At 44.4% G+C, this 27,902-nt stretch overlaps 4 protein-coding genes and 1 long non-coding RNA gene across 21 annotated transcripts; 4 read left to right on the top strand and 1 right to left on the bottom strand.

Annotated features, from left to right (window-relative positions):
* The first annotated feature begins 2 nt into the window (after positions 1-2).
* On the top strand, positions 3-6,609 carry Coro (protein coronin). 11 transcript variants are annotated; one of them, XM_076828333.1, is made up of 7 exons: positions 3-145; positions 937-1,070; positions 2,233-2,438; positions 2,562-3,043; positions 4,951-5,329; positions 5,414-5,656; positions 5,738-6,609. In XM_076828333.1, exons 3-7 carry the CDS (start codon positions 2,241-2,243, stop codon positions 5,915-5,917), a joined length of 1,482 nt encoding a protein of 493 aa, XP_076684448.1. In that variant the 5' UTR covers positions 3-145; positions 937-1,070; positions 2,233-2,240; the 3' UTR covers positions 5,918-6,609. The 11 variants fall into 11 exon arrangements, with proteins under 11 accessions (XP_076684448.1, XP_076684446.1, XP_076684453.1 ...); XM_076828331.1 differs by having other exon boundaries at positions 2,116-2,438; XM_076828335.1 differs by lacking the exon at positions 3-145 and adding an exon at positions 147-279 and having other exon boundaries at positions 2,116-2,438.
* On the bottom strand, positions 6,075-8,722 carry LOC143377265 (uncharacterized). Its single transcript, XR_013087271.1, has 2 exons — positions 8,608-8,722; positions 6,075-7,066 (listed from the first exon to the last, which is right to left on the bottom strand). It is a non-coding gene; the product is annotated as an uncharacterized LOC143377265 (long non-coding RNA).
* Gpo1 (glycerophosphate oxidase 1) lies at positions 6,756-16,012 on the top strand. 4 transcript variants are annotated; one of them, XM_076828329.1, is made up of 13 exons: positions 6,756-6,983; positions 9,941-10,053; positions 11,090-11,246; positions 11,900-12,122; positions 12,185-12,348; positions 12,419-12,531; positions 12,604-12,797; positions 12,870-13,258; positions 13,337-13,587; positions 13,657-14,004; positions 14,100-14,198; positions 14,246-14,347; positions 14,926-16,012. In XM_076828329.1, the coding sequence occupies exons 2-13, from the start codon at positions 9,967-9,969 to the stop codon at positions 15,058-15,060; spliced, it is 2,262 nt and encodes a 753-aa protein (XP_076684444.1). In that variant the 5' UTR covers positions 6,756-6,983; positions 9,941-9,966; the 3' UTR covers positions 15,061-16,012. The 4 variants fall into 4 exon arrangements, with proteins under 4 accessions (XP_076684444.1, XP_076684442.1, XP_076684441.1 ...); XM_076828327.1 differs by lacking the exon at positions 14,246-14,347; XM_076828326.1 differs by lacking the exon at positions 14,100-14,198 and having other exon boundaries at positions 6,780-6,983.
* A 991-nt stretch (positions 16,013-17,003) lies between these two features.
* On the top strand, positions 17,004-23,616 carry LOC143377261 (uncharacterized). Of its 2 annotated transcripts, XM_076828323.1 has the most exons (11): positions 17,011-18,068; positions 18,615-18,815; positions 18,884-19,189; positions 20,058-20,460; positions 20,530-20,714; positions 21,014-21,103; positions 21,178-21,471; positions 21,555-21,792; positions 21,868-22,342; positions 22,428-22,722; positions 22,832-23,616. In XM_076828323.1, exons 2-11 carry the CDS (start codon positions 18,780-18,782, stop codon positions 22,991-22,993), a joined length of 2,484 nt encoding a protein of 827 aa, XP_076684438.1. In that variant the 5' UTR covers positions 17,011-18,068; positions 18,615-18,779; the 3' UTR covers positions 22,994-23,616. The 2 variants fall into 2 exon arrangements, with proteins under 2 accessions (XP_076684440.1, XP_076684438.1); XM_076828325.1 differs by lacking the exon at positions 22,832-23,616 and having other exon boundaries at positions 17,004-18,068; positions 21,868-22,311; positions 22,428-22,569.
* A 416-nt stretch (positions 23,617-24,032) lies between these two features.
* Positions 24,033-27,876, top strand: LOC143377133 (uncharacterized). 3 transcript variants are annotated; one of them, XM_076828101.1, is made up of 6 exons: positions 24,033-24,135; positions 24,216-24,389; positions 24,644-24,836; positions 24,909-25,207; positions 25,271-25,922; positions 27,249-27,876. In XM_076828101.1, the coding sequence occupies exons 3-6, from the start codon at positions 24,683-24,685 to the stop codon at positions 27,335-27,337; spliced, it is 1,194 nt and encodes a 397-aa protein (XP_076684216.1). In that variant the 5' UTR covers positions 24,033-24,135; positions 24,216-24,389; positions 24,644-24,682; the 3' UTR covers positions 27,338-27,876. The 3 variants fall into 3 exon arrangements, with proteins under 3 accessions (XP_076684216.1, XP_076684218.1, XP_076684217.1); XM_076828103.1 differs by lacking the exon at positions 27,249-27,876 and adding an exon at positions 26,007-26,404 and having other exon boundaries at positions 24,099-24,389; XM_076828102.1 differs by lacking the exons at positions 24,033-24,135; positions 24,216-24,389 and adding an exon at positions 24,443-24,556.
* The last annotated feature ends 26 nt before the right edge of the window (positions 27,877-27,902 follow it).

Here is a 27,902-nt window from a genome sequence, read left to right as displayed (position 1 = left end):
AAAAATTTTGTCGGTGAGACAGATCCCTTTCGCCGCTCCGCGCCCGTGAAAATACTATACCCGCGGACGCGTGTGCCTTCGTTCGCCCAGCGATCTGTGCCGACAAGTCCGTGCCCACCCGTGGCGTATGCAGCCCGTTCGATTCGTACGTATAAGTGCTCCGAGCAACCAGCAAACGTAACGGGGCGTGGCCAGACGGGCCTGAACCCTAAAAAAGCTTCAACTCGTGTGGAAATCGCCGTTAATCATAATAATTGGACGAAGTAGGTAGCTACGGGGGTAGGTATTCGCAGGAGCAGGGTGCGCGCTTCCAAATAAGGTGCTCTCAAATGATCCAGCCAGCCGGCGCCGTCAGCGCCGCCGCGCGACCGTTCTCCGTACCGCGAATGCAAACGTTAGTGCTCCCGCCGGGCGGGAACGTTGAAATTCCGAAGTGTCGGCTTTCAGAAGTATTCACGTAGCCACGGATGCAGCCTTGCATTCTTATCAGCTGCGCGACAGTGTCTGGTGCGCGCGATTCGTGAACGGCTCTCCCCGTGCGATGTAACTTCGCGGTACGATCCCAGGAAAGGTAGAAACTAATAGAACAATGTGGAGTAATCGTTTCTTCTCGCGAAGCCTGTTCGTTGAGAAAATCAGCTTCGAAAATCTGTCGGGGATGCGCGTGAATCGGCGAGCGTCTTGGTCAGTGGTTCTCAAGCAGAGGGACTCGCGTCCTGTTTCCGTGGGACATGTTTGTTAATTGACAGAAGGCTTCTGGTATTGCGTGTACCGTAACAGTGCGTAAATCGTTGAAACATGGGGATGTTCGGTAGCTCCTTTTGGCGTGTGTAATTTAATATTCCATTGCGTTGGCGCGCGCGAGTTGAGAACCACTGAGTCCCCTCATCTGCGTATACATACATACGATTTTCCAAGTGGGCTTTTTTTTTGCAGAAACTGAGATTCTGATAAGAAGTTTTATTTCGCAGCGGGGCTTGTCTTGTCATGAGAAATCATCCCCTGTTTCTAGAACACTAAATCCAGAGCTGGTTATCAGAAGTAGCACTCAGTCGTCGTTAAGTGTGCAGGTACCGTGGCAATAATTGAATTTAAACGATCTCAAAAGCTGCCCCGCGCAAGTTTAATAAATTATTTATTACACTGTGTAATTCGAATAATTCGTATCCCCGGCGAGCAATTGTTTCCGCGAAGCCGACTTTGATACGAACGCGGTCGTAGATTAGATACAGTTAGCGGGAGAGGATAGCAGTAAGCGTGAATCTGTCGACGATAGCAGAGCGACGAATCGGGACGTGGAAATTATTCCGTTACTCAGCTTTCTACCAGCGACGGGATCTTCGAATTCGGGGAGCATTCCTCGCGGTTCATCCTTGGAACGGGCGAGGGGGTGGTGAAGTTTCAAGAGCCCACGTTCAGGGGGATGGAAAGTACCCTCCCATCCGCCTCGATCGCAGTCTTGCTCCACTTGAGTGGGAAAAGTCGAGAACACCACGATTTCTAACGTGCTAATGGTACCATGAAGCTTATTCAATCGAAATCTCGGGCGTATACGATTGACCCGAATTGCGTTCTCCAGCGGTGATCAAAATTTCCACCCCGCTCTCCCCGCCCCGCACGGTCTCTGTTTAGCCAGCGATCAGGCGCGCTGCAGCGTTTGATATTTGGTAATGAGATTTCCGTGGCATTTTTTCGCAGGGCTGCGCGACGGTTGCCTGGTAATGGAAATACAGGAACGGCATGAACGATCTCGGCCGCGTGAATCATCGACATTATTAAAAGCGGCGGCTGGTTTATTTCGGGCTGGATCCGATCTATTTCTCGATTCGCCAAGTATGGCTTATACCGCGGGATTATACGGGCGATATTCCTGATAATTGGCAGCACTGTGGTGCGCGCGTCCGCGTTAGGCAGAGCGGACGAAGCGTTAAACGCGTTAAACTCGTGCGGTGTAAAAAGCCCGTGAGCAAGTGAAAAAATATTCTCAATTCTCGGGTCGCGCTCATTTACGGCGTCGAGGGTGGGGAAGCTATTTATAAAACGGGGATGGTCCACGCGACGCCCACGCTGATGGTGGACACGTAACAATAATTTTATTAAATATAATCATAATAGAGACCGGCCAGCAGCAAGGTACCGTCCGGCTGCCGTAGGTTAATCACTCGGCCGCTATCAATCTTCTTTTCCTTCTGTTTCCTTCTATCGCTGGCCTGTTCATCCCCCGGGGAGCAGCTGCAGACATGTCTTTCCGTGTTGTGCGCAGCAGTAAGTTCCGCCACGTGTACGGAACGCCCTTGAAGCGTGAACAATGCTACGACAATATAAGGGTGTCCAAGTCGTCGTGGGACTCCACCTTTTGCGCCGTCAACCCCAAGTTCCTGGCTATCATCGTGGAGTCGGCGGGCGGTGGCGCCTTCATAGTCTTGCCACACAACAAAGTAAGAGCTCTCTTTTATTTAGACACCGCTGACTTGATTGCGTTGGGTATTGCACGCGTGCAGCCAGTGGCTCGATGCTTCGCTGTAGAGAATGTTAGTTCTGATTATTTGGAATCGTTGTAGGTAGGACGGATACCAGCGGATTACCCTTTAGTCGGCGGGCACAAAGGTCCCGTGTTAGACATTGCATGGTGCCCTCATAATGATAATGTCATAGCGTCCGGTTCGGAAGACTGCGTTGTTAAGGTATGGCAAATACCTGACGGCGGTATTTCCAGGACGCTAACGGAGTCGGTGGTAGACCTCCAGCTGCATCAGCGCAGGGTCGGTCTTGTGCTATGGCATCCATCGGCGCTGAATGTCTTGCTCACTGCTGGGTCAGACAATCTCGTACTGATCTGGAACGTAGGAACCGGAGAAGCTATAGTGCGGATAGACTGCCATCCGGATATGATTTATTCCGCGTGCTGGAATTGGGACGGCTCAAGATTAGTCACTACATGTAAGGATAAGAAGATTCGAATCTTGGATCCGAGGTCGGGGGAAATATTAGAAGAAGCTATCGCGCACGATGGTAGCAAAGCTACTCGTGCGATCTTTCTCAGGTATGTGAGTTTCTGTTCTATTTTCCTAATTGTATATGTACTTCTGTACTTGATAATGATTAATAAGTTGCACTATAATTTGTAGAAACATTTTACAGATACCATGTATTTTTGCTTCGATAGTTTCTTTCAATGTTCGCCGTGTGCAGTGGATAGAGAAAATATTCGACACTTTATAAAATTGCATAACTTTTTTAAAATTTGGTACAAACGACGTGAGTCTTTTTTGAGAAGCTAGAAGGATTAGTTTGCTAAGTGATGTGTTTCGAATTTTGAAAAAAAAATGTAGTAAAGGTCGTTTTTTAAACTTTTTTTTTGAGCCTGTAATGAAAATTCAAAAATCCCGTTTGTAGAGTTAAGTAAGTTGTATACATGCCTAAAATTTCATCAAAATCGGTTAATGTTGCTCTGAGCTATAAACTCAGATTCGAAAATCGCGAAATTCCCGAAATCAGCGATTTTCAACTTTATTCTGCGATCTTTAAGAGTTTATAGCTCAGACCAATGTTAACCGATTTTGATGAAATTTTAGGCATGTATACAACTTATTTCGATCTACAAACGGATTTTTTGAATTTTCATTACAGGGTCACAAAAAAGTTTAAAAAACGACTCTTACTATTTTTTCGCTATTCCGACCAATTACATTTTTTTTAAAAATTGACGAAACACGTCATTTAGCAAACTAATTCTTCTACCTTCTCCAACAAAACACAAGTCGTTTGGATTAATTTTAAAAAAGTTATGTGATTTTAAATAGTGTCCGAATATTTTCGCTACTCACTGTATATAGGGAAAAATTCTATGTTTCTTATTCCACAGGTGTGCTTATTAGTCGACTTCTAAAATTTGGTAAATTTCCTTTTATCGCATAAAAGTTGTTTTACGATGAATACCTCTGTTGAAATGTTTCTAGGAATGATATGTACTTTTATTATGCAAAACACTATCAACATATCTTTCACATTGAATAATCATCAAACAATATACATCCGCCTTTTTACACGATAAGTTTATCCAGGATAAGATAGAGCAGCAAAAATATGATATCTCTTTCAAATACTACTTGCAGCGACGACGCTAATAACGTCGTAAACTTTTTAGCAGACTAGAATGTCTCTTAATGTACGTGCGATTGTCATACGTTAAAAGAAGTATTCATAAAAAGTTCTCATAAAAGATACACTTCTACTCGCACATTAAGGATATTTTTATTTCTTATTATCACATGGTCTTTCCAATTTGTGTAGCGCGAGATTTGGTATTTTTTAATGGAAATCTGCAAGATTGAAAATACAACATCAGGAGGATGTCAGCTTAGTAAATGCAAATATCAAGATGTCCACTGTGTAATACCTACATAAAGATTGCAGTAAGTATTGTATCTCAAGTTATTACTCTTTAAAGTATAACAATTTATACACGTTGATAAATATGTGTATAAGCTCGAATAGCGGTAAAGTAACTGCACTAATTTGGATGATATAATTAGCATCTGTCTCGGAGGATAGACTCAAGGTGTATGTCCAACGAAATTCAGTGTCCAGCTGCGTACGCTGATGTTTTTAAATACAACTTGCGATAATCTGACGCATAAAGAGCAACAAAAGTTTTTCTCGATCGCCGTTACACTTGTCTCGCGTTACTTCGCACGCGTGCATCTAAGGCGAACATAGAAGTTCGTGCGAAAGCACAATGATTTCGAAATCTTGTAACAAGGTGGATGTTATTCAGTTTTGATGATTAACTTGGAGAAAATTAAAGGATTATACATGCGTACAGTGTTTAGACATAAGTTATTTGTAGGACGTTGTATTTGTACGTAGGAATATGTGTTTGAGAAAGCAAAGCGTTGGTGTCTGACAGAATCTCTGTATCCAACAAGGTTCCGTTTACTGTGCTTGCAGGGGAGGCTTGATCTTTACCACAGGTTTCAGTAAAATGTCTGAAAGGCAGTATTCGCTACGTGCCCCCGACATGTTAGCGGAGCCCATCGTTATGGTAGAGCTGGATACGAGCAACGGAGTCATGTTCCCCCTGTATGATCCTGATACGAATCTAGTGTACTTGTGCGGAAAGGGTGATTCTGTGATCCGGTACTTCGAGATTACTCCAGAACCTCCCTTCGTTCACTATATCAATACGTTTCAAACTCCTGACCCTCAGCGAGGAATAGGAATGATGCCAAAACGAGGCTGTGATGTTAATCTCTGTGAAATATCTAGATTCTACCGGCTCAACAACTCGGGCTTTTGCCAGGTTATTTCTATGACAGTACCCAGAAAGGTACATCCGACAAGAGCTTCCTAAAAAACCCTGAAACTAGCCTCTACGCCATATAATATCACAACGGTGTTTATTCATTTCCAGTCTGAGCTTTTCCAAGAAGATTTGTACCCAGACACTCCCGGCGACACTGCTGCGATCTCCGCGGAGGAGTGGGAGAATAAAAACGACGCGGACCCGGTGCTGATATCCCTGCGGGATGGTTATCAGCCATCGGTGGCCAAGAACGAGCTAAAAGTCCATAAGAAATCCAATATTCTGAGCAAAGGGGCGAAGGTTGCTTCCAATTCTTCTCAGAATGCTAATCAAGCTTCCGCAGTCATTACTGTAGGTCCACTACGGATAGACTCCTCAGTTATTTCTTATTTAAAAGGAAGGCTATTAAAGAGAGTAATCGTGCACTTGCAGGAGGACCTGCTGAAGGAATTCACCGAGGAGATAAGAAAGCTGAAAGCGGTGATCGTGAAGCACGAGGGAAGGATACGGGTGCTGGAGTCCGCCGTTGCTCTCCAAATGAAAGAGGAGGAGAGAAAAGAGAAATCGTCCTCGCCAGCTGACAGAGAGGTGCTCGCGTCCGACGAGGTGTAATCCTTGGAATTTATATTTTCTAGCTCACGACCGGGAGGGAGGGGAAAGGAAGGAAGAGGAGAAAGAATAACATGACAGAAAAAACGGCTAATTGTGTAATAAAAAAAAAAGAAAAAAAGAAAAGAAAACATGATCATATATTTTGATATAACAAAAGATTTGTGTAAATAGTAGGTTTTAGCTACGTTGTGTGTCTTGATTCTTTGCAATGATTCTTTGCTATTTATTGTACATCCATTTCATCATACATCCTCTGCATTTGTACTATGTTTACATTTCTTTTACTTTATTAGATCGTAACGCTGACACACCATCTGTTTAACTTAGCATTAAGGATACCATTCGGAAGTTGCGCTATTGTCTTAGCACTCGAGAAACTCATTATGTATATTCAGACTCCCTAAGGATAATCGACGAACGAGTGCTTACATTTGTACAGATACTTCGCTGTAAAATAACGAAAGATTATTTTATCCCATGTGAATACCCGCAACCTCTGTCCGACCAGAGCGCATAAGAGATTTATGCAGCGTGGACTGACTAAATACCGATCGCTATTTTACAAAATGCTGTGCAAGTAACAAAATGACGAGATACCAAGTATTTTTGACTAATCTGTTTTTTCGACGTTGCGAGAAGGGAACCATTTGTTTTGTACAAAAAAAAATGTGAATATAAAATAATACAACCGATCCACGCTTGAGCACGCTTGATCCACACGAATCCCACTAAACCCTGGAAGTGTCTTCGATTTACATCGCAGATATAAATTTTAAGAAATTCAAATTCTGTTCCAGAACCGCGTCTCTGATTTACCGACCAGCCAACCTTACCCTCCCTCGGTAGTGCACAGATCTGCCGACAGGTGGGGCGGCGATAGTTCAGTTTACAACTTATTAAGTGTGGCCCGATCGTTCACTTCAGTCTGTTCGCTCGCGCGAGTCGGTGAAATGTGTGCTGGTGTTCCCATCGAATATGTGCATCGCTAATCTTTAGTTTCGCAAGCTGATCGTCTTGTTCTCCAGTTAACTCGAAAACCGTGGACTACCTGCTGATTCGTCTTACAGTAAGTCCTCATTTGTTTCGCGTAACCGCAAACGTTCGACTGTCCACTCGACAAGTAACGTTCCATGGGAGACGTCATTTATCCTTGAGCCAAACAATCCTCCCATTAGCCACTTATCAGTCTTAACACCTCCCTCATTAACGCCCCAGCGAGCTGTCGATCGTCTACGCTCATTAACGTCCCTATAACCTACGTTCATCCCTGTACTCGAGTAATTGGCGCGTCAAGGAAGGTTAGTCTTCCGAGGGATAATTATTTAGATATTCGAAGGGCCCCGTTTAGAGATAAGTTAGAGACCGCTAGTTTCCATACCAAGGAACCGCCAGGTATATCTGTGTCGCATAATGAGAACGCGTCCAATACAAGTGACATTTGAAGGCATTTGGCACGGGATTCGCGGGGTGCTATTTTAAAACTCAGCCTTGCGACATCGTTCTCCGCTTTGTATTATATTCATATCGCGAAGGTGTCGGGCTTGAGATTGTAGGGGAAAGGTTTATGACACTGCTAGGGCAACTCGTGACTCGGTCGATTCCCTGCGATTCAAATTTTCGTAATTCGACCGGTGCCTCGCGATGCGTCGATGCATCGAAACTCGAGAAGCAGCCAGGAGGGAAACGAGAAATACTGGAACCGACTGGTTATTACCCGAGTCTCCACTTATGTAATCCCACGTGCTTGGACTGTCAAGGTCTCGTCGCGTGATGTCAAGCATTTTTCGACAATTTGACGGCGGCATGGCGTCATGGCGTCAATCTTACGTTCGAATTTATTTAAAGTAAAGAATTTTAATGGTAGCAGCGATGCTTCATTGGGAATGGTATTTATAGGAGCGAACGTTTATTTTCGTGGAAATCCAAGTTCCTTTTCATGGAAAGTGACTGATATTTAAAACTTCATAGTTTGACGGGAATATTGACGGGAGAAATTAATTGAATCGTCTGTGAAATTCGAGGGGTGGCCATCTTAGGTGGTTCACCTCTGACACAAAAGCGCGCGCGCGCATGGAAACGTGAGGTGAGCTTAAAGCCTAGTTCACATTAATCAAGCTTCTTCAACTTTCTGTTCAATGGTGAAAATTGACTGGAAGAGAATTTTAAGTTCACTCGAAGCAAGTAGTTTCTTTAATAATTCTTTATGATCAAATTGGGCGACACTATACGGGAATTCAAGCGGCTTGAAGTCAAATAACTTGACTAATGTGAGCGAAGCTTAAGGGTGTATCTTTCGCGCCATTGCATCGAGTAATTACCGCTTCCGTTTCCGGTTGCAACAAAGAAAAGTAATCAGAACTACCGCGTTGCTGTGCAACTTTCAGATTCTCATTAACGTAGAATCTACAAAAAAGCTCGTCCATCGAGTGCGCATGTTTGATCTTTGAAACGTGGATCGCGCGACCCGTCGCTGAGAAAACGGTAATCCAGCTACTAAACTGTAATCTTCCGATCGCAGTTTTGGCATTGGAATTCCAGTTGGGCAGATATCGATATCGTTAGATTCACTTATCGTTTTACATCAACATATACGTTATCAATCAAAGATCGCGTAAATCTGTACCTACGCCCGCGAAGCCGATAAGAACTCGACGGCGCGATTGCGGTAGCTTAATCGCCCGGCCACTTACGTATCTATTACTCATAAGCAGGAAATTTTAAGCACTTCCTCGTAAAAACATCTGCGCTCGAAGTAATCACGACTCTGCCCCGCACTTTTATCGCTGTATCGTTGCGTCACACCGTATTTAAATGTTTTATCATGAACCGTGCGACACATCGGAATGCCACGTGACACGCGATGCATCGGGATACCAAAATGGCGTGTCACGTGCGGTCAGCTGCCGACGAGGATCGTACGTGCACCTGTATCTCAGAACCGTTGCCAATTCGATCGGCTTTTAAACGTGGAGCCAACGAACTGTTCGAATTTTACGTTCTGTCGTATCGAAGCGTACGCAACTAGGTACTCATAATTATAGGAATAAGTGCTCTCGTACCTGCGAATTTTAATTATACAGAGTGAGTCACATAAGTGTCCACCCCGAGTAATTTCTAAAGTATGAGAAGAGCCAGGTATTTATTCCAAATACCTCGCTAATTATTAGCTTTAGAAGAAATAAAGTTTAATACTTCCTTATGGAAAATTTAATGCTCTTTTAAATTTTGGTACAAAACGGTACGCATTGTGTTTGAAAAATTCAAGGTCACCTTGGTATCTTGTAAATAACTAGGTTATGTAAAAACACCGTTTCGGCATCGTGTGCTCCCTTCGATACCGTGCAATTTCTATATAAAACACTTTTTTGTAGAACACGTAATTTAAAAGTTATTCGAGGGTGGACATGTTATGTGAATCACCCTGTATACCTCTGTAACGGACACCGGGTCTTTCTTGACCCCGGTGCTCAGTTCTGTGCTCCCACTGGGGACACTGGATCTGCCGGCTTGACCCAGCCATGTTTTCATTTCCTCCTTGACTCAACTATTCACGGAAACGCACAAATACATTACTGCGACTCTCTTTCTTGTCCTCTCCGTTAAATGTGCAGCTGAAAATAAGACCTTGGGACGACTAAGAAGGGAACGTTCATTCCCCTCCCCATCGTGTTCCTCAGACGAAACCCTTTGGGTGTGTCGTTTCCTCGCTGCACCTGTTGATACGTTGCCAAATATCTCGGTGACTCACTAAGTAGATCAGGCGCGCGATCGATCGGTCAGAAACTGTTACGTCTGTTCGCCAGCGTGAATCGATTGTCCTTATCTTATCTGAGCACGTGAAATTCTCATAATTGTAATGGTAGCTTGTCGCGTGTATACTCTATCTCGTCGTGACCGATTTTTTTCTTTTAAACACCGAGTGAAATCACGTTCGTGCCACTGGCGTCTTGCACAACGCGGCGATTCGTTGACGAGGCGATTAATAAATTGATATTAACGTGAGCGTATTCATCTTCGTTTCAGATCTTTCCTGGAGGATTCACGTTGAAATGGCATCGCTGAGGCTGCTGGTGGGAGGGGCGAGTGCCATCGGCGCCACTGCCCTCACCTCCTATTTAATTATGTCCGACAATACCGTAAGTACGTCAGTGGAAATGGACCTTTAAGTCACTTTTGGCGGGAACCAACGCGCGGCAAATACGAGATTTTCTTTTGTCAAGCTCGAAACGGAAAGCGTGTTTGAAATTCTTTCTTATCCTTAGGAGGATATATACCGTATAGCGGTTGATTTATTTTTAAGGGGATCTAGGAATCGAAGAGGCACTCGAAAGAAGCGCGGTTGATTGATTAGAGAAGATCGTATTGTCGGCACGTTTTCTTAGATCTAACGAGATTCGTGTCTGGACCGTCTGTTGCGAGACGAGAAGCTATTAGTGAACGTAATCTGTGCCGTCAGTCAAGGTTGTACGGTGTTTCGTGATCAGCCAGCAGTCGCGTGGTTACCAAAATTTCACGGCTGGGAAGGTCTGTGCCAGGCCAGGCCAAGCTATCAGGGATGCTCGACTATTTCCAACGCGGTACTATTGTTTTCAAGCCATAGCCTAAATAGATATACATAGACTCGCCACATTTCGCTGTTCTTAATAAAATGTTAGTAAAATGTTGGTTATTAATAAAGTATAGTTGAACGATAAGCTTTCATTGGTCAATGGAAGAAATACTTGGATTTCAGAAATAATATGCGCTATCCCATGTAAAAGTATCAAAGTCGAGTCAAAATCAATTGGTGACACGAAATGAAAATGGGAATCATCTTGGGTGGCCAGTTGATTTTGTTCCAACTGTAGCTGACCGAGGCCTATTGTTCAAGGATGGCACTTATTAGTAACACGTTTGCCGCGATAATTCTATTGCGACTCGACGCAAATCATGACAAATAAATCGTTTTCAATCTACGGTAATGAATAGGCAGAGATTACTCTGTTACAGCGGGTCACCCGCTCTCTTGTACTTTAACTTCTATGAATCATGCGATTCGTTGACCTACCACTTTTGATGGTCTATGAACCATGACGGAAAGAAGCAAGAGTAGCCTACCCTATAGAGTAGCGAGCACAAGTCGCTCTAAAAGTGGCAGCTTCGCTTGATGTAATATCGTTATGCTTGTTATAGGTGTACGCGGACATACCAAAATCAAAGCCGGCGAAGAGGCCTTTGCCTACTCGGGAGGAACAAATGAAGACATTGAAAAGTCAGCAGCAATATGATGTTCTCATTATTGGTGGCGGTGCAACGGGTGCTGGTTGCGCGTTGGACGCCTGTACACGGGGTATTTCATTCTCCGCTACTTTCAAAGAGGAAATATGGGATATACTTCCGAATGGCCCCAGTGGCCGATTGACACGAAATTTGAGGGAAGGGGTGGAGAGGGGTTGTGGACCCTAAATCTAAAATTGTAGCTTCGGGTATTTATTAGTTTCTGAAATATTAATACAAAATTATTGTTATTTTTTTTTACAAACTATTTTTTTGAACTGCGTACACGTAGCTCTAATTGAGATCCATCCTGCCCCCCCAATTTATTCTACGGACAGTTGTACGCGTTCCCCTTACTTCCGCGTGCCCCTCAGGCGCCTAAAAGGCATGCGTATTTAGCTGAAATTCAAAGCCAATTTTCTCGAAAACGAAGCGCGATAATAAAAAATTGTATTCTACATTTTCCTCTTATTTTGGCCCATAGAATCACCCTCGTAGAGTATTGACTATCAATAGAGTAATAGGTATCCACCCTGTATAATAGGATGGATCGCAGCCGCAAGTTTCTGGTTCAAATTTTCTGGTAACAATTTTAGATTTAGGGTCCACTCTTCCCCTCAAACCTCATGTCGATCGGCCTCTGGGGCCATTCGGAAGTATAGCCGAAATATGTTAAACATTGCCCGAGGGGATGTTTAAAAAGTATACTCGACTCTCTGCTTGAAGGTTTGAAGACAGCTTTAATCGAGGCGGACGACTTTGCATCTGGAACGTCCTCCAGAAGTACAAAGCTCATCCATGGAGGCGTCCGTTATTTACAGAAAGCTATAATGCAGGTGGACGTAGAACAATACAAGATGGTGAAGGAAGCACTGCACGAACGAGCATCGATGTTACACAGCGCGCCTCATTTGGCCCATCCTCTGCCCATCATGCTACCAGTTTACACGTAAGTTAATCTTTCTCGCTGCCTCCCCTCTGACTGAAATTAACCGCAGGAATCCTTAACAGGTGGTGGCAAATTCCTTATTACTGGTTTGGTATAAAGATGTACGATGTCGTGGCTGGTAGCAAGACAGTGAAATCGTCGTACTTCCTCAGGAAATCAGACGCATTAGAACTGTTCCCTATGTTGAAGGGAGACAAGCTTACAGGAGCTATTGTCTACTACGATGGTACATTGCTCGATAAATTTCCCTACGCGCACTCTTATCTTATCTAATCTCGCATCGCTCTACGAAACAGGTCAACAGGATGATGCCAGGATGAATTTGGCGGTCGCCTTAACTGCCTCGCGACACGGCGCCACAGTTGTAAATCACGTTAAAGTGATGAATCTGTTGAAAGGCCTTGATAAGGTACTTGATTGATATCGCCTTGCGACATGTACAGATAAGAACGCTATCAATGAACACTTTTTCTCTGCGAAGGACGGTAACCGAGTACTGACTGGCGCGCATGTAAGGGACGAGCTGACCGGAGAAGAGTGGGACGTGAAAGCGAAGTCCATAATAAATGCTACAGGCCCCTTCACGGATAGCATAAGGAAGATGGACGACCAGTCCGTGAAAGAGATCTGCTGCCCTTCCTCCGGTGTTCACATCGTCCTTCCCGGTTACTACAGGTGGATACCTTGAATCAATCCCCACCTCAAAGTCCCCGATCTTTCCACTAATCGAACGAACATCCCATTCAGCCCCGACCAGATGGGTCTACTGGATCCAGCGACGAGCGACGGTCGAGTGATCTTCTTCTTACCCTGGCAGAAGCAAACGATCGCAGGAACGACCGACTTGCCCTGCGAAGTGACGCATAATCCGCGACCGACAGAGGACGAGATCATGTTCATTCTAAGGGAAGTCAAGAACTACCTCAATCCTGACGTTGAAGTCCGCCGCGGGGACGTGCTGTCTGCCTGGAGCGGTATCAGGCCCCTCGTGTCTGACCCGAACAAACCCAACACCCAGTCCCTCGCTAGGAATCACATCGTACACGTCAGCCCGACGAAACTCATCACGATAGCTGGTGGAAAGTGGACGACCTACAGGGCGATGGCTGAAGAGACAATCGACGCTGCCATCAAAGGTACCAACCGCTACAAACTTGCCTAACGATCTGTATACCTTTAGAAACGTGTTGCACAGCTTTCTGTGATCCCCTCAGCTTGCGAGCTGAAGCCTGAACGACCCTGTATGACGGATGGTTTCCTCCTGGAGGGTGCCCACGGTTGGAGTCCCACCATGTACATCAGATTAGTGCAGGACTTCGGGCTGGAGTGCGAGGTGGCTCAACACATGGCCAAGAGCTACGGTGACCGTGCTTTCGCTGTGGCGAAGATGGCTTCCCTCACTGGCAAACGGTGGCCCATTATAGGCAAGAAGATCCATCCCGAGTTCCCTTACATCGATGCTGAAGTGAGAGCGCCCAATCCCTCTTTAGAATCGGTCGTTTCTAGATTAAGGATTATTCTGAATTAATTGTAGATTCGGTACGGAGTTCGCGAGTACGCTAGAACAGCGATCGACATGATCGCGCGACGACTGAGACTGGCGTTCCTCAACGTCCAAGCAGCGCAGGAGGCACTCCCGGGAATCATTGACATCATGTCAGAGGAGCTGCACTGGTCGCCGGAGGAGAAGAAGAGGCAGCACAAGGAAGCGAGCGACTTCCTTGCTAACGAGATGGGACAGATGGTAAATCGTGCCTCTCGAGACAAGATCCCCATCAATCTGACGAAAGAGGAGATACAGCTGTACATCAAACGGTTTGGAATCATTGACAAGGACAACAAAGGATACGTTTCCGTGAACGATATCAGGCGGGGACTTAAGGTTCGCAGGGATAACTTTTACGCTGTAGTTTAGATAATTCATTTTTCTTTTCTTTTCCATTTGGTTACATGTATCGTTTCGTTGACAATGTTCAGGTACTTGGCATAAAACTGTCGGAAGACGAGATGCACACTTTGCTCAGTGAAATTGATCTCAATTACAATGGGCAAATGGAACTGCACGACTACCTACAGGTAAATCATAGAGCGTATATTTAATTGGTACTTTTTACCGTTCGCAGCTGTTCGGCGACAAGGATGTACCTGGTGAAGAGCTTCATGAAATTCTCCGTGAAATCGACACTAATATGAACGGTCAGGTCGAGTTGGACGAATACCTTCAGGTCTGTGAAAGCTCGCACGCACGGATTTCCCGTATAGTCTTGCTGCTTTCCGACTTCCTTTGTTGCATTTTGCCCGTTTTAATATTCTGAGTGTATGACTGGTAGAGACTAAATCCAAAGACCCGCTGGTGGCGAGCAGGTTTAATCGTAACCAGATGGTGAGACCAAGTTCGATACGCAAGAGAAATTGTGTTCAAAGGAGCTGAGATGTGATTCCATCACGTTGTATGCACTTGGTCCCATCGCTACTCGTAACCACTCCACTGTACCCTCTATTCACATTTGTTCCGTTGTGGTTTATCGTAACAATCTTTTATTTTGCACGAACAGTGTGGTGTCTTTCCATTGGGCTGCAGGAGACCTTATATAATTACAGAATAGTAACCAATTTAACTATATAATACAGCGTACTCTGTCTTCCATCACGACACTCTCCGCTTTCTTTTCTTTTGTTTCGCAAGGTGTTCTAGTGTCATGCTGCTCTTGTTCCAGATCCAAGTTGCAACTCTGAAAGTTTCTCAACCTTTTCGAGTATCCAAATCTACGTATATTCTACCATCTACGTTTCACTTTCGCAGATGATGTCGGCCATCAAGTCCGGCCATGTGGCGTACTCGCGTTTCGCTAGGATGGCGGAGATGGAGGAGGCGCAGCACGATAAAGAAGTACTGAAGAAACAGATCAGCGTGGAGAGATCAGGTGGTGGGCTGTGAAGAGGCCCACGTTCCGCGGCATCGTGTACAATTCCCCCGTACGCTTCTGATGTGGTCGACACGTTCAAGCACAGAAGAAACTCTCTACCATAGAATCCTTGTTCATTCTAAACCTCCGAATGTTAGCCCACTATCCTAGTAAAAAAAAGGATCAACCGCGAGCACACCTGTCTTTCGTACTTTCTACAGCGACTACTTCGTTGCAACGAATTTTCAAGCTCAACGAAACCAGAACGGTATTAACAATGAAGAAGATGTGGTCACGTGAATTCGATTTTTAATGTAAATATCATGTGTACAGCGTTTCAGTTGCACGAGGAACACATGCGCCCCTCTTTTGTATATATATATATGTATACGTATATACTATGCACGTAGAAACGTCTCGATGATTAAGTATACACATTGTTACATACGCCAGTCAATGCAATTCGTGTGCAATCAGGATTATTCTACGTCACATTCGTCGCACATCTGTAAACTTTCATATGTACACGTGTATGTAACCGAAGCTTGTGGCTCGTTGTAGGTCGCAAGTGTTTTAACCGCCGTAATCATTAAGCTACGTCGGAACTACAGCAGCACGACGTTACAGAGGGAGGAACGCAGCTCGATGATCGTTTCCCATAGGGAAACTCTCACCTTCGCTGGGAAGTTCCGCGATCTCTTGACGCGTTACACGAGACAGTCATAGGTGTTTAATTCGGGCCGGAACTGAAGCTTATTTATAGGACTCGTGACGGTTTTATTTATAAATTATACTATTAATTGCTGATATGTATATTATTAGAGGCCAGGCTACATAAGGTATCCATTATTTAAATAACTACTTATTTAATTTATTGCCGCTAACGTCGCGAAGTCACGACACACGATCTATAATAGAGATCTAATTTATTTCACTGTCATTAGTCATTGCCATTGACTTAATAAAAGCCATATTGAACGACTACTAATTGCGTGCTACAATTTTCAATGTGTTTCAGGGAATGCTCATCGATTATCATTTTCCAGCATACTCAAACTACATGTCTTACCTAGTATTTATTTAGTTTTACTTCTTGGAGAGGATCAGGATCATTGGGACACGCTAAGATCAGGTGGTAATTGAGAAGCTTATTTTGAGTTACGGGGTAGAACGTTTGCTGGAATTAGTTTCATTCCAATGTTTAATTATATTACCGTTCGAATTATTATAGGTATGCAGTGGTAAGCATTCTACTGTACTGTGGAAACTCCTTTCTTCGCCTATCCTTGGCATCCCATCTAAAGAAAATAAATACTATGGAAACCTCCCGCAGATGTTGGCGCATGTTTCAATATCTAAACCGCCGGTAGTGCGCTATTTCCTCGTGTTTCTCCAGCGTAACTAATCAAGGTACTCTAATAATTCCTTATCCCAAGGGAATTTTACGAGGTATCATAACCTCTCGTCTCGAGAGCCCGATTTGAAATATACTCTATTAGGTAACGAATGGGACATCCCCTTGAAATCAAACCCTCAATCAATATCAGCGACTAAAGGCAAAAAGTCTATCACTTCTACGAAACAAAATCTGTCCCAACTCGATCGCCGAAAATAGGCAGCATGAAAGAAATGAACCCTTTGGGAAGCCAGCGCAGTCGCCATCCTACAAAGAATCTCGCTCCCCTTAAACGGCAGCAGGCTACAGACTGCTACAGAAAAACGTCGTTTCAGATGCGACGCGAGCCACCCAAGAAGTCTCGGCTAGCTGCGTTTCTTATCGGCGAGAGAAGGGCGGCGGCATATCCAGGGAGTACGGCCCCTCCCCTCCTCGATCCTAAGCCGTTGTCATCTGGCAGTGACGAAGTTCGGTGGTTGCGTCGGCTGGAACGAGAGAGAGGAACGTGTCCATATAACGAACGACAGCGTGCCACGACCCCGCTAGAGCGTGGCCCTGACCGGGGGCTAGCGCTAAAAAGAGGGGAAGGAAGGCCAGCGAAAGTAGGAGGTGTGCATCGTTTATCCCTCTTCGACGGGGTGGGCGTCCGGACGGTCGCCTGCGTACGCCCCTGCCTAACGAGCCTCTGCACGCCGCCGGTGTCGCGAGGCGACCTCGACCAATCAGGCCGCTCGTCCGGTCGTCTCGCGGACGGCGACGTTGCCACCTCGTGTACCGCCCCACGGCGAAAGTAGTCCTCTCATAGCGGTATTCGTAGCCCTGTTTTCGCGAGGGACGGCCGACCGACACGCCGCGGCATTACGTGCACGTGTTAAAATCACACGCTCCGAATTGGATCGCAGAAGTGGTCGCCAGGACCAGAGCGTGGCTTATCACCAGAGAACCCTACGCCTACCTCGAGCAAGGGAGAAGCTATCGTTAAACACGGGGGACATCCGAATCTTCTACGTTTCTCCTCGCTTTTGGCGGCAACTTTGAACGCAGCGTCGATCTAACGAGCCACCGCGGTAGTAAATCGGATACCGAGCAGTCTCGTTTCGTAGAGTAACAGAACGGACAGAACCTCAAGAATACAAAGCGGGACGTATCGACCAAAGAAGGGAAAGCGTAGATCGTCGGCAGCGATCGCTCCGCTGCACAGAGTGCGCGCGAGCGCGCGCGCGCGTCCAGCCAGATGTCGAACGATCGCACGTGTGTGTGGTGAGCGTGCTGCTGGGCAATATTGTGCGTCCTGTATGGTCCTGTATAATAGGGAGAGCCGAGGGATACCGTACACCTACGGCAAGTTTCTAAGCTTGTTCCATGAGTACGTCGGCATCATACGTATAAACGCGGTGTCGTATAATGGCTGCCTCGGGCCTCGCCGTGGAATGAGGCAGGGAAGCATAGAAGCTTAGAAGCGTAGAACCGTAGAAGGGGTGCCCTTATCTGTCCCCTGTTCCCGTGGGAAGAAAGAGGGTTGGCGGGAGCTGTATTGGACAAGCAGAAGCGGAGAAGCACGTGCGGTTCGCGAGTTAGGTGGAGTCCCATGTGCAAAGTGGGTGGAGGCTGCATCGTGAGGCTGCCTTCTCCGTTATATCACAGGTACGCGATAGTGTGAGTAAGCGGACGGCCGAGTGGGCGGGTGTGACGACACACGCCGCGCGCCTCTCTTCTGCGGCGTTGGCTGTGCGCGTCCTTGCCCAGCGCGTAGCGTTATTTCGAGCGGCGGGTGGGGCGGCAGGAACAGGGGCGTAGGGAGGCGGTCCTCGGTTGGGTTCTCGAGGAGTGCTCTCTGGCCTTCTTTGTCTCCGCGGAGTGGTCCTAGCACGTGTCCCGATCCCGATATCGTTTCGAGGCGTCGATCCTCCTCGCGATCAGTCTTTGACGGGACCGTGACCTCGATTCACGTCAATTCACGTTTTAACGCTGCTCATTGATGTCGCTCGTTCGGACTGCAGGTCGCGAGGTGGGTTTCCTTTTGCCAACGGACCCAGAGATGCAGCCCTCAGGCTCGGTGCCGCTGTAGATGCAACAGTGGAGATCAGGGATTGAGAAATGCATGTATCGATCAACTCAATCCCTGATCCGTCTCCCTTAACGCAGGCAAGTGTGAAGTGGAAGTGGTTTAAGAGGAGCATGGTGTTGCAGATCAAACGCTCGCGGAGCAAGGGTTTCCATGTACCGAGGACTAAGTAGTCGGCTAGATCTGGTATAGTGAAGGATGGAGTCCTAGCATAAGGGTGCTGGACATAGAATTACCATTGAGGTGAACGTTGTTTGTATTAGAGGATTTACACAACTGATATTTTCATCATGAAACGCACTGTGGATGGGAGAAGTATTACTCAGGTAAGATTTGAACAGCTTTGATTTGGAGGGTGAACAGGTATAAAGGGAACATTGGCGTCGATTTTTAGGAGGAGATAGAGGATAATGATCCTTTACAAGGACAACAGCAGCAGCCGGACGAGGCTGAACAACAACAGCAGCAATTGGAACAGCAAACTGCCCAACCGCAAATTCGTTTTCTAAGTGCGAATGTTCTGCAGCAACTTCAGCAACAGCAAGATGCCCAGCAACAAGCGCAACAGCAGCAGCAGCCACAAGTTATTACATTGCAGCAATTGCAAAATTTTGTGCCTTTACAAACTCAACAACCACAGCACGAGCAGCAGAGACCGCAGACCATTTCTGTGCAATCTTTGCCCCAGCAATTCTTGCAAGTGAGTAGTGTTCCTGATTTCTCAATATTTTTTCATTCTTGAGAAATCAGACATCAGATCATACTTCTTGAGAATTCTCGAGAATTCGTGAGAAATTGAAAAAGTATTACAAAATTTATATTTTTGGAATAATGTTGATAATATTTATCAAAAACACAAGAAAACTTTAACTAATTGTTCATTCCTGTCCAATTTGCTCAAAACTTGTATAAATGAAAAAACAGATATTAAATACAATTTATTTTGTATTTAATATAAAATTTGTACAAAGCGAATCATTACTTTTTTCTTTTAAAATAGGTTTTTAATCTATTTCTTTTCTTTTTCTTTTTGTTTTAAAATCTGTAGCTGTAGAAAAATTTATATGGGTTTGAGTGGATGTTGGCTTGATCGTATGTAGCACATCCAAAAGTTATGGTAAATTGGGTGTCCTGCTTCCAGTGGACTGAAAAATATGAAATTCCTTTGTTAAAGGCTGGAATTTATCTTTTTCTTTAAATTACCTTTAATTGTCTTGTTAAAACTCTAAGGTTTTCTTAATGGATACAACAGTTTTCTATCTTCTTTTCGATATTTTTTCTTTCATAGCCACAAAAACTCAAATAATGTTGAATCTTCTCTACTGAGATTTTCTATTGTAATTCCTAGACGTTATAGGACCTCATCTAGTCCTAATCGTTCGCGATTTCTTAGACTTAAGTTTCTCAAGAAAAACAGTATTTCTCGAGAAATAAGAAATAAGCAATTATAAAATTTCTCGAGAATTTCTCGGGAAGGAACACTACAAGTGAGTGTGGCGGTAATCATTCTTTAGACACTGAATCTCTGTAAGTTACGTCGTCTGAAATCATTATGATAATTGTTTTAGGGTGCTCAGTTGATCAGTACCCAAGCTCAGGCTGCGCTGCAACAGCAGCAGCAACAATCGCAGCAGCAAGCGCAGCAGCAACCGCAACAACAGCCACAGCAACAGCAACAACTTAGCTACAGTGTAATTCCACAAATGCAAACTGTTAACATCGATGGCCAAGAGGCGCTCTTCATTCCATCTTCTGCTATGTCTGCCGCAGGCGGACATCATCAGAGTCAGCCCACGATGCAATTCGCTACGGCTAATGGGCAACAAGTCCAACTTGCTAGCCAACAAGTACAATTAGCTAACGGTCAAACCATTATCACACCTCAGCCAGTGAGTTTGATAAGGGCACCCAATGTCTTTCCTACTTCCATTATACAAAATATCACCGGTCAAACTGTTCAATTACCAACAGGTATGTAATCATTACGCGCGAAGATTGCAATGTACTCGAGGATTTAAAATAATGCCGTCCGTATTACAGGCCAAAGCGTACAAGTTAGGCCGCTTCAATTCCCTATGCAACATGTTCAGCAAACTGTGCCTGTACAGGTGCCCGTCACTGCCAGTAATGGACAAACTGTATATCAAACAGTGCATTTCCCTGTTCAAGCATTGTCCAGTGTTTTTAATGTGCCTACCACACAAATGATACCACAGATCACCCAAGTATGTAATAAATAATACCTTAAGGGATTATGCCTAGCGATTTTTCTAAAAAAAAAAACTCATTTCGTTTGGACTAATTCTAAAAACTTTATGCGATTTTAAAAAGCGTCCAAATACTTTTTTTACTAACTGTATGTACTTTTAAAGTAAGCGAATAGTTGTAAAAAAATATACAGTAGATATTCCACAAAAAATTCCCGAAAATCGCGTTCTTTTTCGAAAGCAGACTAGGCACAGCCCTTAATCGACCGTGACTATACAAGACCTCCCACTTACTGATCGAAACAATTTATTTACAGCAAATCCCCCAAGTAGCTCAAATAATTACGCCGAACGGACAGATTCAACAAGTCCAGATCGCTAACCTCCCGCAGCTCCAGAGTTTACAAGTAAATATAAAAATGAACCATCTCGTCGCATCGCAATGTATGTTTCTATTAAAAAAAAATGTTTCCATTGATAGAGTCAGCAGGTTACGCAAGTGGCCCAGCAGGTTGCCCAGCAGCAAGCGCAGCAGCAAGTAGTACAACAGCAAGCTCAGCCACAGGTGGTGCAAACTGTGCAACAGCAGCAGCAAGCCGCGCAGGCTCAAGTGCAACAGCAGCAGCAGCAGCAGCAAGTGCAGCAAGTAGTTCAACAAGTTATACAGCAACAGCAGCAGCAGCAGCAAGTACAACAGGCGCAACAACCATCCTCTGTGCCATCATCCACTGTGGCAACTTGGAGCACAACTGTTACGACTCCAAGTAACGTTCAGGTAAATAGCGGAATAAGCGGATAAACTATGATAGCGTGGGATCGCTGAATGTGCACTTGAAAGAGAAATATTGTTCGTTATAGGTACTTGGAATTGGCGCACTGGGAAGGCCAGTTGGAACGGGTGGCAACGTGATCACGACAAAGGATGGACAGAAGATCGACGTTCAGACGTTATCAGCATTGACGAGGCCACCGGAATCAGTGGAGGGTGACATCAAAGTAGCCAGTATCGATGGCAGACAGCTAACCAGTGGTCAGCTGATACACATTCCTGCTGCTCAGTCAGCACAATCTGCTGTCCAGCCCATTACGATCACAGGTACGCACCTCGGGCATTTATCATCTCCGAGAAATGCGTAATTATTTTCGCTTCATACCGCTTATTTTCTACCAGGAACGCAAGCACAGCAGCTGACCCTGATCCCCGCATCGGCATTGGCAAACTTGACCGCGCAACAAGGCAATATGATGAGAAGCGTGGGTAGCGGAAGCATAATGCAGCTTCAGCCTGCCGGTGGAATGAACACGACGAATGGTTTCCTCCAGTCCATACCCGTGCAGAACATCCCAGGCCTGGGTAACGTGCAAGTTATACCTGCGAGTGCGCTTCAGCCCGCCACGGTGCAGACTCTACCTGCGACGGCAGCTGCGCCTATCGTAGCAACTCCAACGGTCCAGCTGGACTCCAACGACCCGACAAAGTGGCAAATCCTTCAAACCCTTCAGTCGAGCAACACGCTGAGCACGCCGGCTCCTGCCACCCACCAGCACCAAGTGACCACGGCGGCGGCGAACGCAGAGACTGATTCTAATAAACAACATAGGAGGAGAGTCGCTTGCACGTGTCCCAATTGTGGCGATGGTGATAGGTAGAAATTGCTTTTAGAAGCAATTTTTTCGCACGGTGTCGACTGTCTGTTTATCAGTGGTAATGCCGTTGGTGGTGTTTTACAGGAACAGAGACATGACCAGGAAGCGCCAGCACGTATGTCACATAGCTGGCTGCAATAAGGTGTATGGCAAGACCAGCCACCTTCGAGCTCATCTGAGGTGGCACACCGGAGAACGACCGTTTGTTTGTAGCTGGATATTCTGCGGTAAGAAATTCACTAGATCCGACGAGCTGCAAAGACACCGCAGGACTCACACGGGCGAGAAAAGATTTCAATGCCCGGAGTGCACCAAAAAGTTCATGCGGTCGGATCACTTGACCAAACATATAAAGACACACACGAAGATTCGAAGTACGGTAAGCAGGATTGCTAGTTTGGCAGCGATTTCTTCCGTAATGCAGATGCTGGTTCGAAGAAAATCAAAGGAACTGCGATTCATCTTGGTGGTTTACGTTTGTATTGTAGGAAGCAGCTACTTCTACGCAGGAAGGTTCTTCGGACAGCCAGTCATCCTCAGATGAGAAGATTATTATTACTTTACATAAGGAAGAGCAATCTGACGTTGTTATTACCGAGCACATGGAGGAGATAAAGCCTCAGCCAGCGAATCACGTAACGAACGAATAGGATTGCGAGAGGCCAGTTTTTTGTAGTGCGGGCTTCTCTGTCTGCGAGGATCTTAGGTGAAACTGTTGGTTGAATGTTGGTTGTTGTTATGTTACATTGTTCACATCGGTTTGCGAAAGATTATTGCAATTATTTACCGCGGGGAAACCATGAGAGAGAATGAGAGAGTGAGAGAGGACGAAACTTTTTACAGGGATTATTCGTAACTCGTATAGTGCATAATCTATTTTTGTATGGAAACGATGACTTGTAAATATGTACATATATAATGTATATTAATGTAAAAACTTTTGCACAAAATGGATTTTACACTTATAAACAGTTTTTGATATTACGACTTACGTAGAAACGTTCAGTCTTTCACCTTGTCGTAGTGAAGATTTTTATGGCACGTAGGGACAATAATGTTATATCGAGGATTGATCATTTTCAGGCGTAAACATCTTAGAGTAATAGAAACGAGCAGGGCAGAAGGTAAGATGTTTTTGCATTCCCAAGCGATCAATTGTCTTTAGTTACTCGCATAAGAGAGGAGCATTGAAAGTTTCTCTTAGAAACAGCCTTGTTGTATTACCTACATGCATATGTTATTATTGTATGTTAATTACATACTTTATCAAATGCTACTGTTTCATGAACTGACACGTGTTACCCATTCTCCACGCTTCTCTCCCACGCGCATTCAAGATAATCTTTAAGTTCGTTGGCCCCCAAACTCCCATGAAAAAGAAAATCAACAGAACCATTTCTCTTAAATAATTCGTTACTGGAATCTACGATTTAATTTTCAGCCGTCGCTCGGAAATTCGTTTAAAATTAGAATAAGAACATCGATCGCAGTGAATAATGTATTTTACTCGAGCGAAGCAGTAATTATACATGAAAAGCGGAGTAACGATAGGGTACAAATAATGAATAATTAATGATAATCATTCGAAAAGCGGTCACAGCCTGGAACGTTTGAAAACGGATGTGCGCCGACAGGTTTCGCCAATGGAAAGTGAGGATAGAGATCTATGCCTCTCGGCCAATCACGGAGCAGGTTAGAGGGGAAGGGCGTTCTCGTTTCACTGCACGATTTTAAGGCCTCCCAGGTGTGGTGTGTATTCAGGTGCACTTGACGTGTATGCATGTTCGATCGGGTATGACTCGTCGATGCCATAAACAAACGGTGGACTATTGTCAGGATGTGCATTAATTCGATCGTTCTTCTCTACTCCAGCTTTACATTCGCTCATGCCCGGAGAAAGTACCAGTGTACTTGAACCGCTGGCACTTGGAAGATTTTGGAATGTCGTGGGTTCCGTTCGATCACAGTGAACCGAGAACGAACGCAAAGTGCGGTAGTTTCAAAGACTGTCCCGCCTTGGGAGGAGGATCTTCCTGTCAATTTTAGGTAAACATGGAATCCGGCATGCATCATTGTCTCGCGGGCACGTAACTAGAGATTGCGAGACATTTTATGCGAGACGCGGGGTATGGGTCAGGATGTGGCAAATTATATTTCTGCTAACCTAATTGTAGCATTCTCTCTGTGGGAGGTCTAATCTTATCTTGTAAAATGTACTTCAGCCATTGCGCCGTTTATCGCTCACGATTTTCGTAGTCTGTGGGGACAGGGCTGTCTTCTAAAGTCGATATTTTTCTTAGGAGTATCTGGTGTTTGGAAAAGAAGCTAAATAAGTAAGAATGCCTGCACCACCTCCACCGCCGCCTCCTGTATTCAGCGCCCCTGGTTTAGGCGCCGGAGAGCAAGATAGGGGTTTGCTCCTCCAGTCAATCAGAGCTGGGAAAACATTGAAGAAAACTGTGACCGTAGACAAGAGCGCGCCTGTGGTTAGCGGTGAGTTGTGGATCTTGTACGCGAATTCTCCCGGGTAGCGAGGGTCTGACGTCGAGTCTGTTTTTGTTTTAGTTAAGGCGAAAGGCGAAGCTGGCAGCTCTTCTTCCTCGAATAATAGGGAAAATAATAATTCTAATGTAGTAACGAGTGGCATTAATAGTACGAATAATGGAGGACCCATAGGATTAGGTGGATTATTTGCTAGTGGTATGCCAAAATTAAAGCCCACCGGACTTAGGACTGTTTCGGGTGAGAAGGACACGAGCAATGTAAATAATACAAATTTCAGTCAATCTACTACTCCTAGCGTGAAACGAGGCCCGCCTCCGGTTCCACCGCCAGCTACGCAAAAGCCACAAGTCTTTCCTCAGGTATGAATATCGACGAAGTCAGACTGATAAGCACAGTCCAAAGTCTAACAGCTTGCATTTCAGAAGGCCAACTCCATGCAGGGGCAGAGCGTAACAGATTCTGCTGGTTCTAACACAGATGCATCCAAAGTGTCTGCAAAACCAGCTCTCGTACCCAAGCCACCTTCGACCCCGACGACGACGGTGCACAAACCGTCGCCACCTCCCAAGAAATTGAACTTAACCACAGGGGCAAGCGTGTCGAGAGCGCAGAGCATGCGGCTACTTAGATCGCCCCCTGTGCTCGCTCCGACTCCGCCGTCTCTGCATCAGTCGCAGGACTGCCTGAACGAAACGCAGCCTAGGCCTACGAACCGGGTTCTCAGACCTCCCGTTGCGAAACCTCCCTCTCCTCCTACTTCCAGAGCGAATAGCATGACTACCACTGCTACAAGAGCAGCTCCACCACCACCTTCGAGAGTCACAGTCAGTGCTCCGTGTATACCACCTCCACCCCCACCACTTCCACATCGCTCTGCTCCCATTCATCAAAGACTGGCTCCGCCGCCGCCACCACCCCCGACACCTCCTACAAGGAGTTCCTCGATGCGCAATGGACAAGCCATAAATACTCTGGACCTAGAGGTACGATTCGCAGACATGTTTCATTCTATTGCGAATTTTCCGCCTCCGGAACCGTTCAGGGGATTCACGAAAATCTACAGTAGCAGAAATGGTGAGAACGATATACTTGAAAATCAGTCGCACCTATTCTCAAACCTCACTATTAGACAGTACACCTCTGACTTGTTTCTGTAAGTCTCGTTCAAGGGAGCATTGCATATCTTTGCATGTCTAACATCATCAACCAAGGCTTACTCATTGCTTGACAGATGAGTCATTACGCTAGAATCTTGCATGATATCGCCCAGCCCCAAGGTCAATCATTCCCATCAGCTGATTTAACGCATGAATGTAACACTCATTTCACTGTTTGTACATGTGGACGATGAAGTGTAAATTTGCACAGCGCAAAATGAGATATCAAGCTTTTGGAATAAAAGTATACAACATTGGCATGTGTAATCGTCTATGTGTTCGAGTAGATATTAGTGAACGCATCGCGACACACGAAGAGACTACATGCTATAGCGTTAATAGTGATAACTAGTGTTCCTGATTTCTCGATATTATTTCTTTCTCGAGAAATCAGATCATACTTCTTGAGAATTCACGAGAAATTGAAACAAATATTACAAAATTTATATTTTGGAATAATGTTGATAATATTTATCAAGAAAACTTTAACTAATTGTTCATTCCTGTCCAATTTGCACAAAACTTGTATAAATGAAAATACAGATATTAAATATAATTAATTTTTATTTAATACAAAATTTGTGCAAAGGGAAACATTACTCTTTTGTTTTGAAATACTTTCTTTTCTTTTTTAAATCTGTAGCTGTAGAAAAATTTATATCGGTTTGAGTAGATGTAAAATTTATCTTTTTCTTGGTTGGTACTAAATTCTTGGAGGCTCTCTGCGATTGCTAACTCTAATTGCTTTCTTAATGGTATTTTTTCAATTTTGACTATCCGTAAGTTTTTCAGTATTTTCAGGAGAATCATGGTTACTGTTATACTCTCCGAAAAGTCTAGCTACTTAGAATTTGTTTTGCCGTTTTATACATATCTGTCTTCGATATTAAATGAAAAAACGCGTCTTTTGAATTTTTTTGAAGAGATTACCAATGCAAAAATTTTATAAGGGATACAAATTTTTCTAAATTGTTAAATAAGAATTTAAGAGCACCTTCACCAGTAAATAATATTGAATCTTCTCTACTGAGATTTTCTATTGTAATTCATATAGGTTCTAATGTTACTAATAACATCTATTATAAATAGTAGATTTGTTAGACTTAAGTTTCTCGAGAAATAAGAAATAAGCAATTATAAAATTTCTCGAGAAGGAACACTAGTGATAACCCAATTATCAAGCGAAGGTACAGAGAATTCAATTTCTCGAATGGAAAGTAATCGAGATGTTTAAAAATTCCAGCTGCGAAACAACAGGCTCCGGCACCACCCATGCAAACGTCTTCTATATCCAATACAATGGTAACATTAAACACATCGTCTGGTGGTTAACCGTGGCAGTGCGATGCATCCTCTTTGGCACGTTAAACATTTATCAAGTAATTTGTTTTATTTATTATGTTATACATTAGTCTCACTAATAATTTTCGAAACATTATTACAACGAAACGGATGTCTAAGTAAACCGAATGGATCCGATAAAGAGAGCCAGCGTAAAAGTATCGAAAGGATAAGACATAAATTAGGAACATTTTATTTTATTAACAAAAAGTAAAATGTTCGCTATAATTTTGTAATTTCTCAGCTCTCGCGTTTTCTTCTTGTTATTCATTGTGGTACAAGACTGCATGAAATTTTAGGATACATTGGTTTCTAAAACCATGTATTGTTTAAATTTAATATCATATTGAAGAGTAGCACGAGTTTTCGAATAGCAATGAAAAACTGCAATATCAAATGCGAATAAACTGACAATGTATTATTCTAACGGTTTTATAAAAAAAAAGACAGAGTGTTATATACTTTTATTTATATAACGACTTTATTATTTACTAATGTACAATATTAAATATCAGAATTCTTTAGACATATTTATTGTATCTGGCAGTCAAACGAT

The sequence above is a fragment of the Andrena cerasifolii genome, chromosome 15 (assembly GCF_050908995.1).
Source record: "Andrena cerasifolii isolate SP2316 chromosome 15, iyAndCera1_principal, whole genome shotgun sequence".
Classification (NCBI taxonomy): Eukaryota; Metazoa; Arthropoda; class Insecta; order Hymenoptera; family Andrenidae; genus Andrena; species Andrena cerasifolii.
Note: the sequence above shows the minus strand (reverse complement) of the source record. Positions and strands in the feature narration are given on the sequence as shown.

Excerpts from the sequence above, each read along its gene's own strand:
- Coro (XM_076828333.1), top strand. The coding sequence starts at position 2,241 with ATGTCTTTCCGTGTTGTGCGCAGCAGTAAGTTCCGCCACGTGTACGGA. Across the intron at positions 2,439-2,561 it reads TAGTCTTGCCACACAACAAA|GTAGGACGGATACCAGCGGA; the intron begins GTAAGAGCTCTC and ends GAATCGTTGTAG. Across the intron at positions 3,044-4,950 it reads ACTCGTGCGATCTTTCTCAG|GGGAGGCTTGATCTTTACCA; the intron begins GTATGTGAGTTT and ends CTGTGCTTGCAG.
- Gpo1 (XM_076828329.1), top strand. The coding sequence starts at position 9,967 with ATGGCATCGCTGAGGCTGCTGGTGGGAGGGGCGAGTGCCATCGGCGCC. Across the intron at positions 13,259-13,336 it reads AATCGACGCTGCCATCAAAG|CTTGCGAGCTGAAGCCTGAA; the intron begins GTACCAACCGCT and ends TGATCCCCTCAG. Across the intron at positions 14,348-14,925 it reads AGTTGGACGAATACCTTCAG|ATGATGTCGGCCATCAAGTC; the intron begins GTCTGTGAAAGC and ends TCACTTTCGCAG.
- LOC143377261 (XM_076828323.1), top strand. The coding sequence starts at position 18,780 with ATGAAACGCACTGTGGATGGGAGAAGTATTACTCAG. Across the intron at positions 18,816-18,883 it reads ATGGGAGAAGTATTACTCAG|GAGGAGATAGAGGATAATGA; the intron begins GTAAGATTTGAA and ends GTCGATTTTTAG. Across the intron at positions 21,793-21,867 it reads CCAGCCCATTACGATCACAG|GAACGCAAGCACAGCAGCTG; the intron begins GTACGCACCTCG and ends ATTTTCTACCAG.
- LOC143377133 (XM_076828101.1), top strand. The coding sequence starts at position 24,683 with ATGCCTGCACCACCTCCACCGCCGCCTCCTGTATTCAGCGCCCCTGGT. Across the intron at positions 24,837-24,908 it reads GAGCGCGCCTGTGGTTAGCG|TTAAGGCGAAAGGCGAAGCT; the intron begins GTGAGTTGTGGA and ends TTTTTGTTTTAG. Across the intron at positions 25,923-27,248 it reads AATCTACAGTAGCAGAAATG|CTGCGAAACAACAGGCTCCG; the intron begins GTGAGAACGATA and ends TAAAAATTCCAG.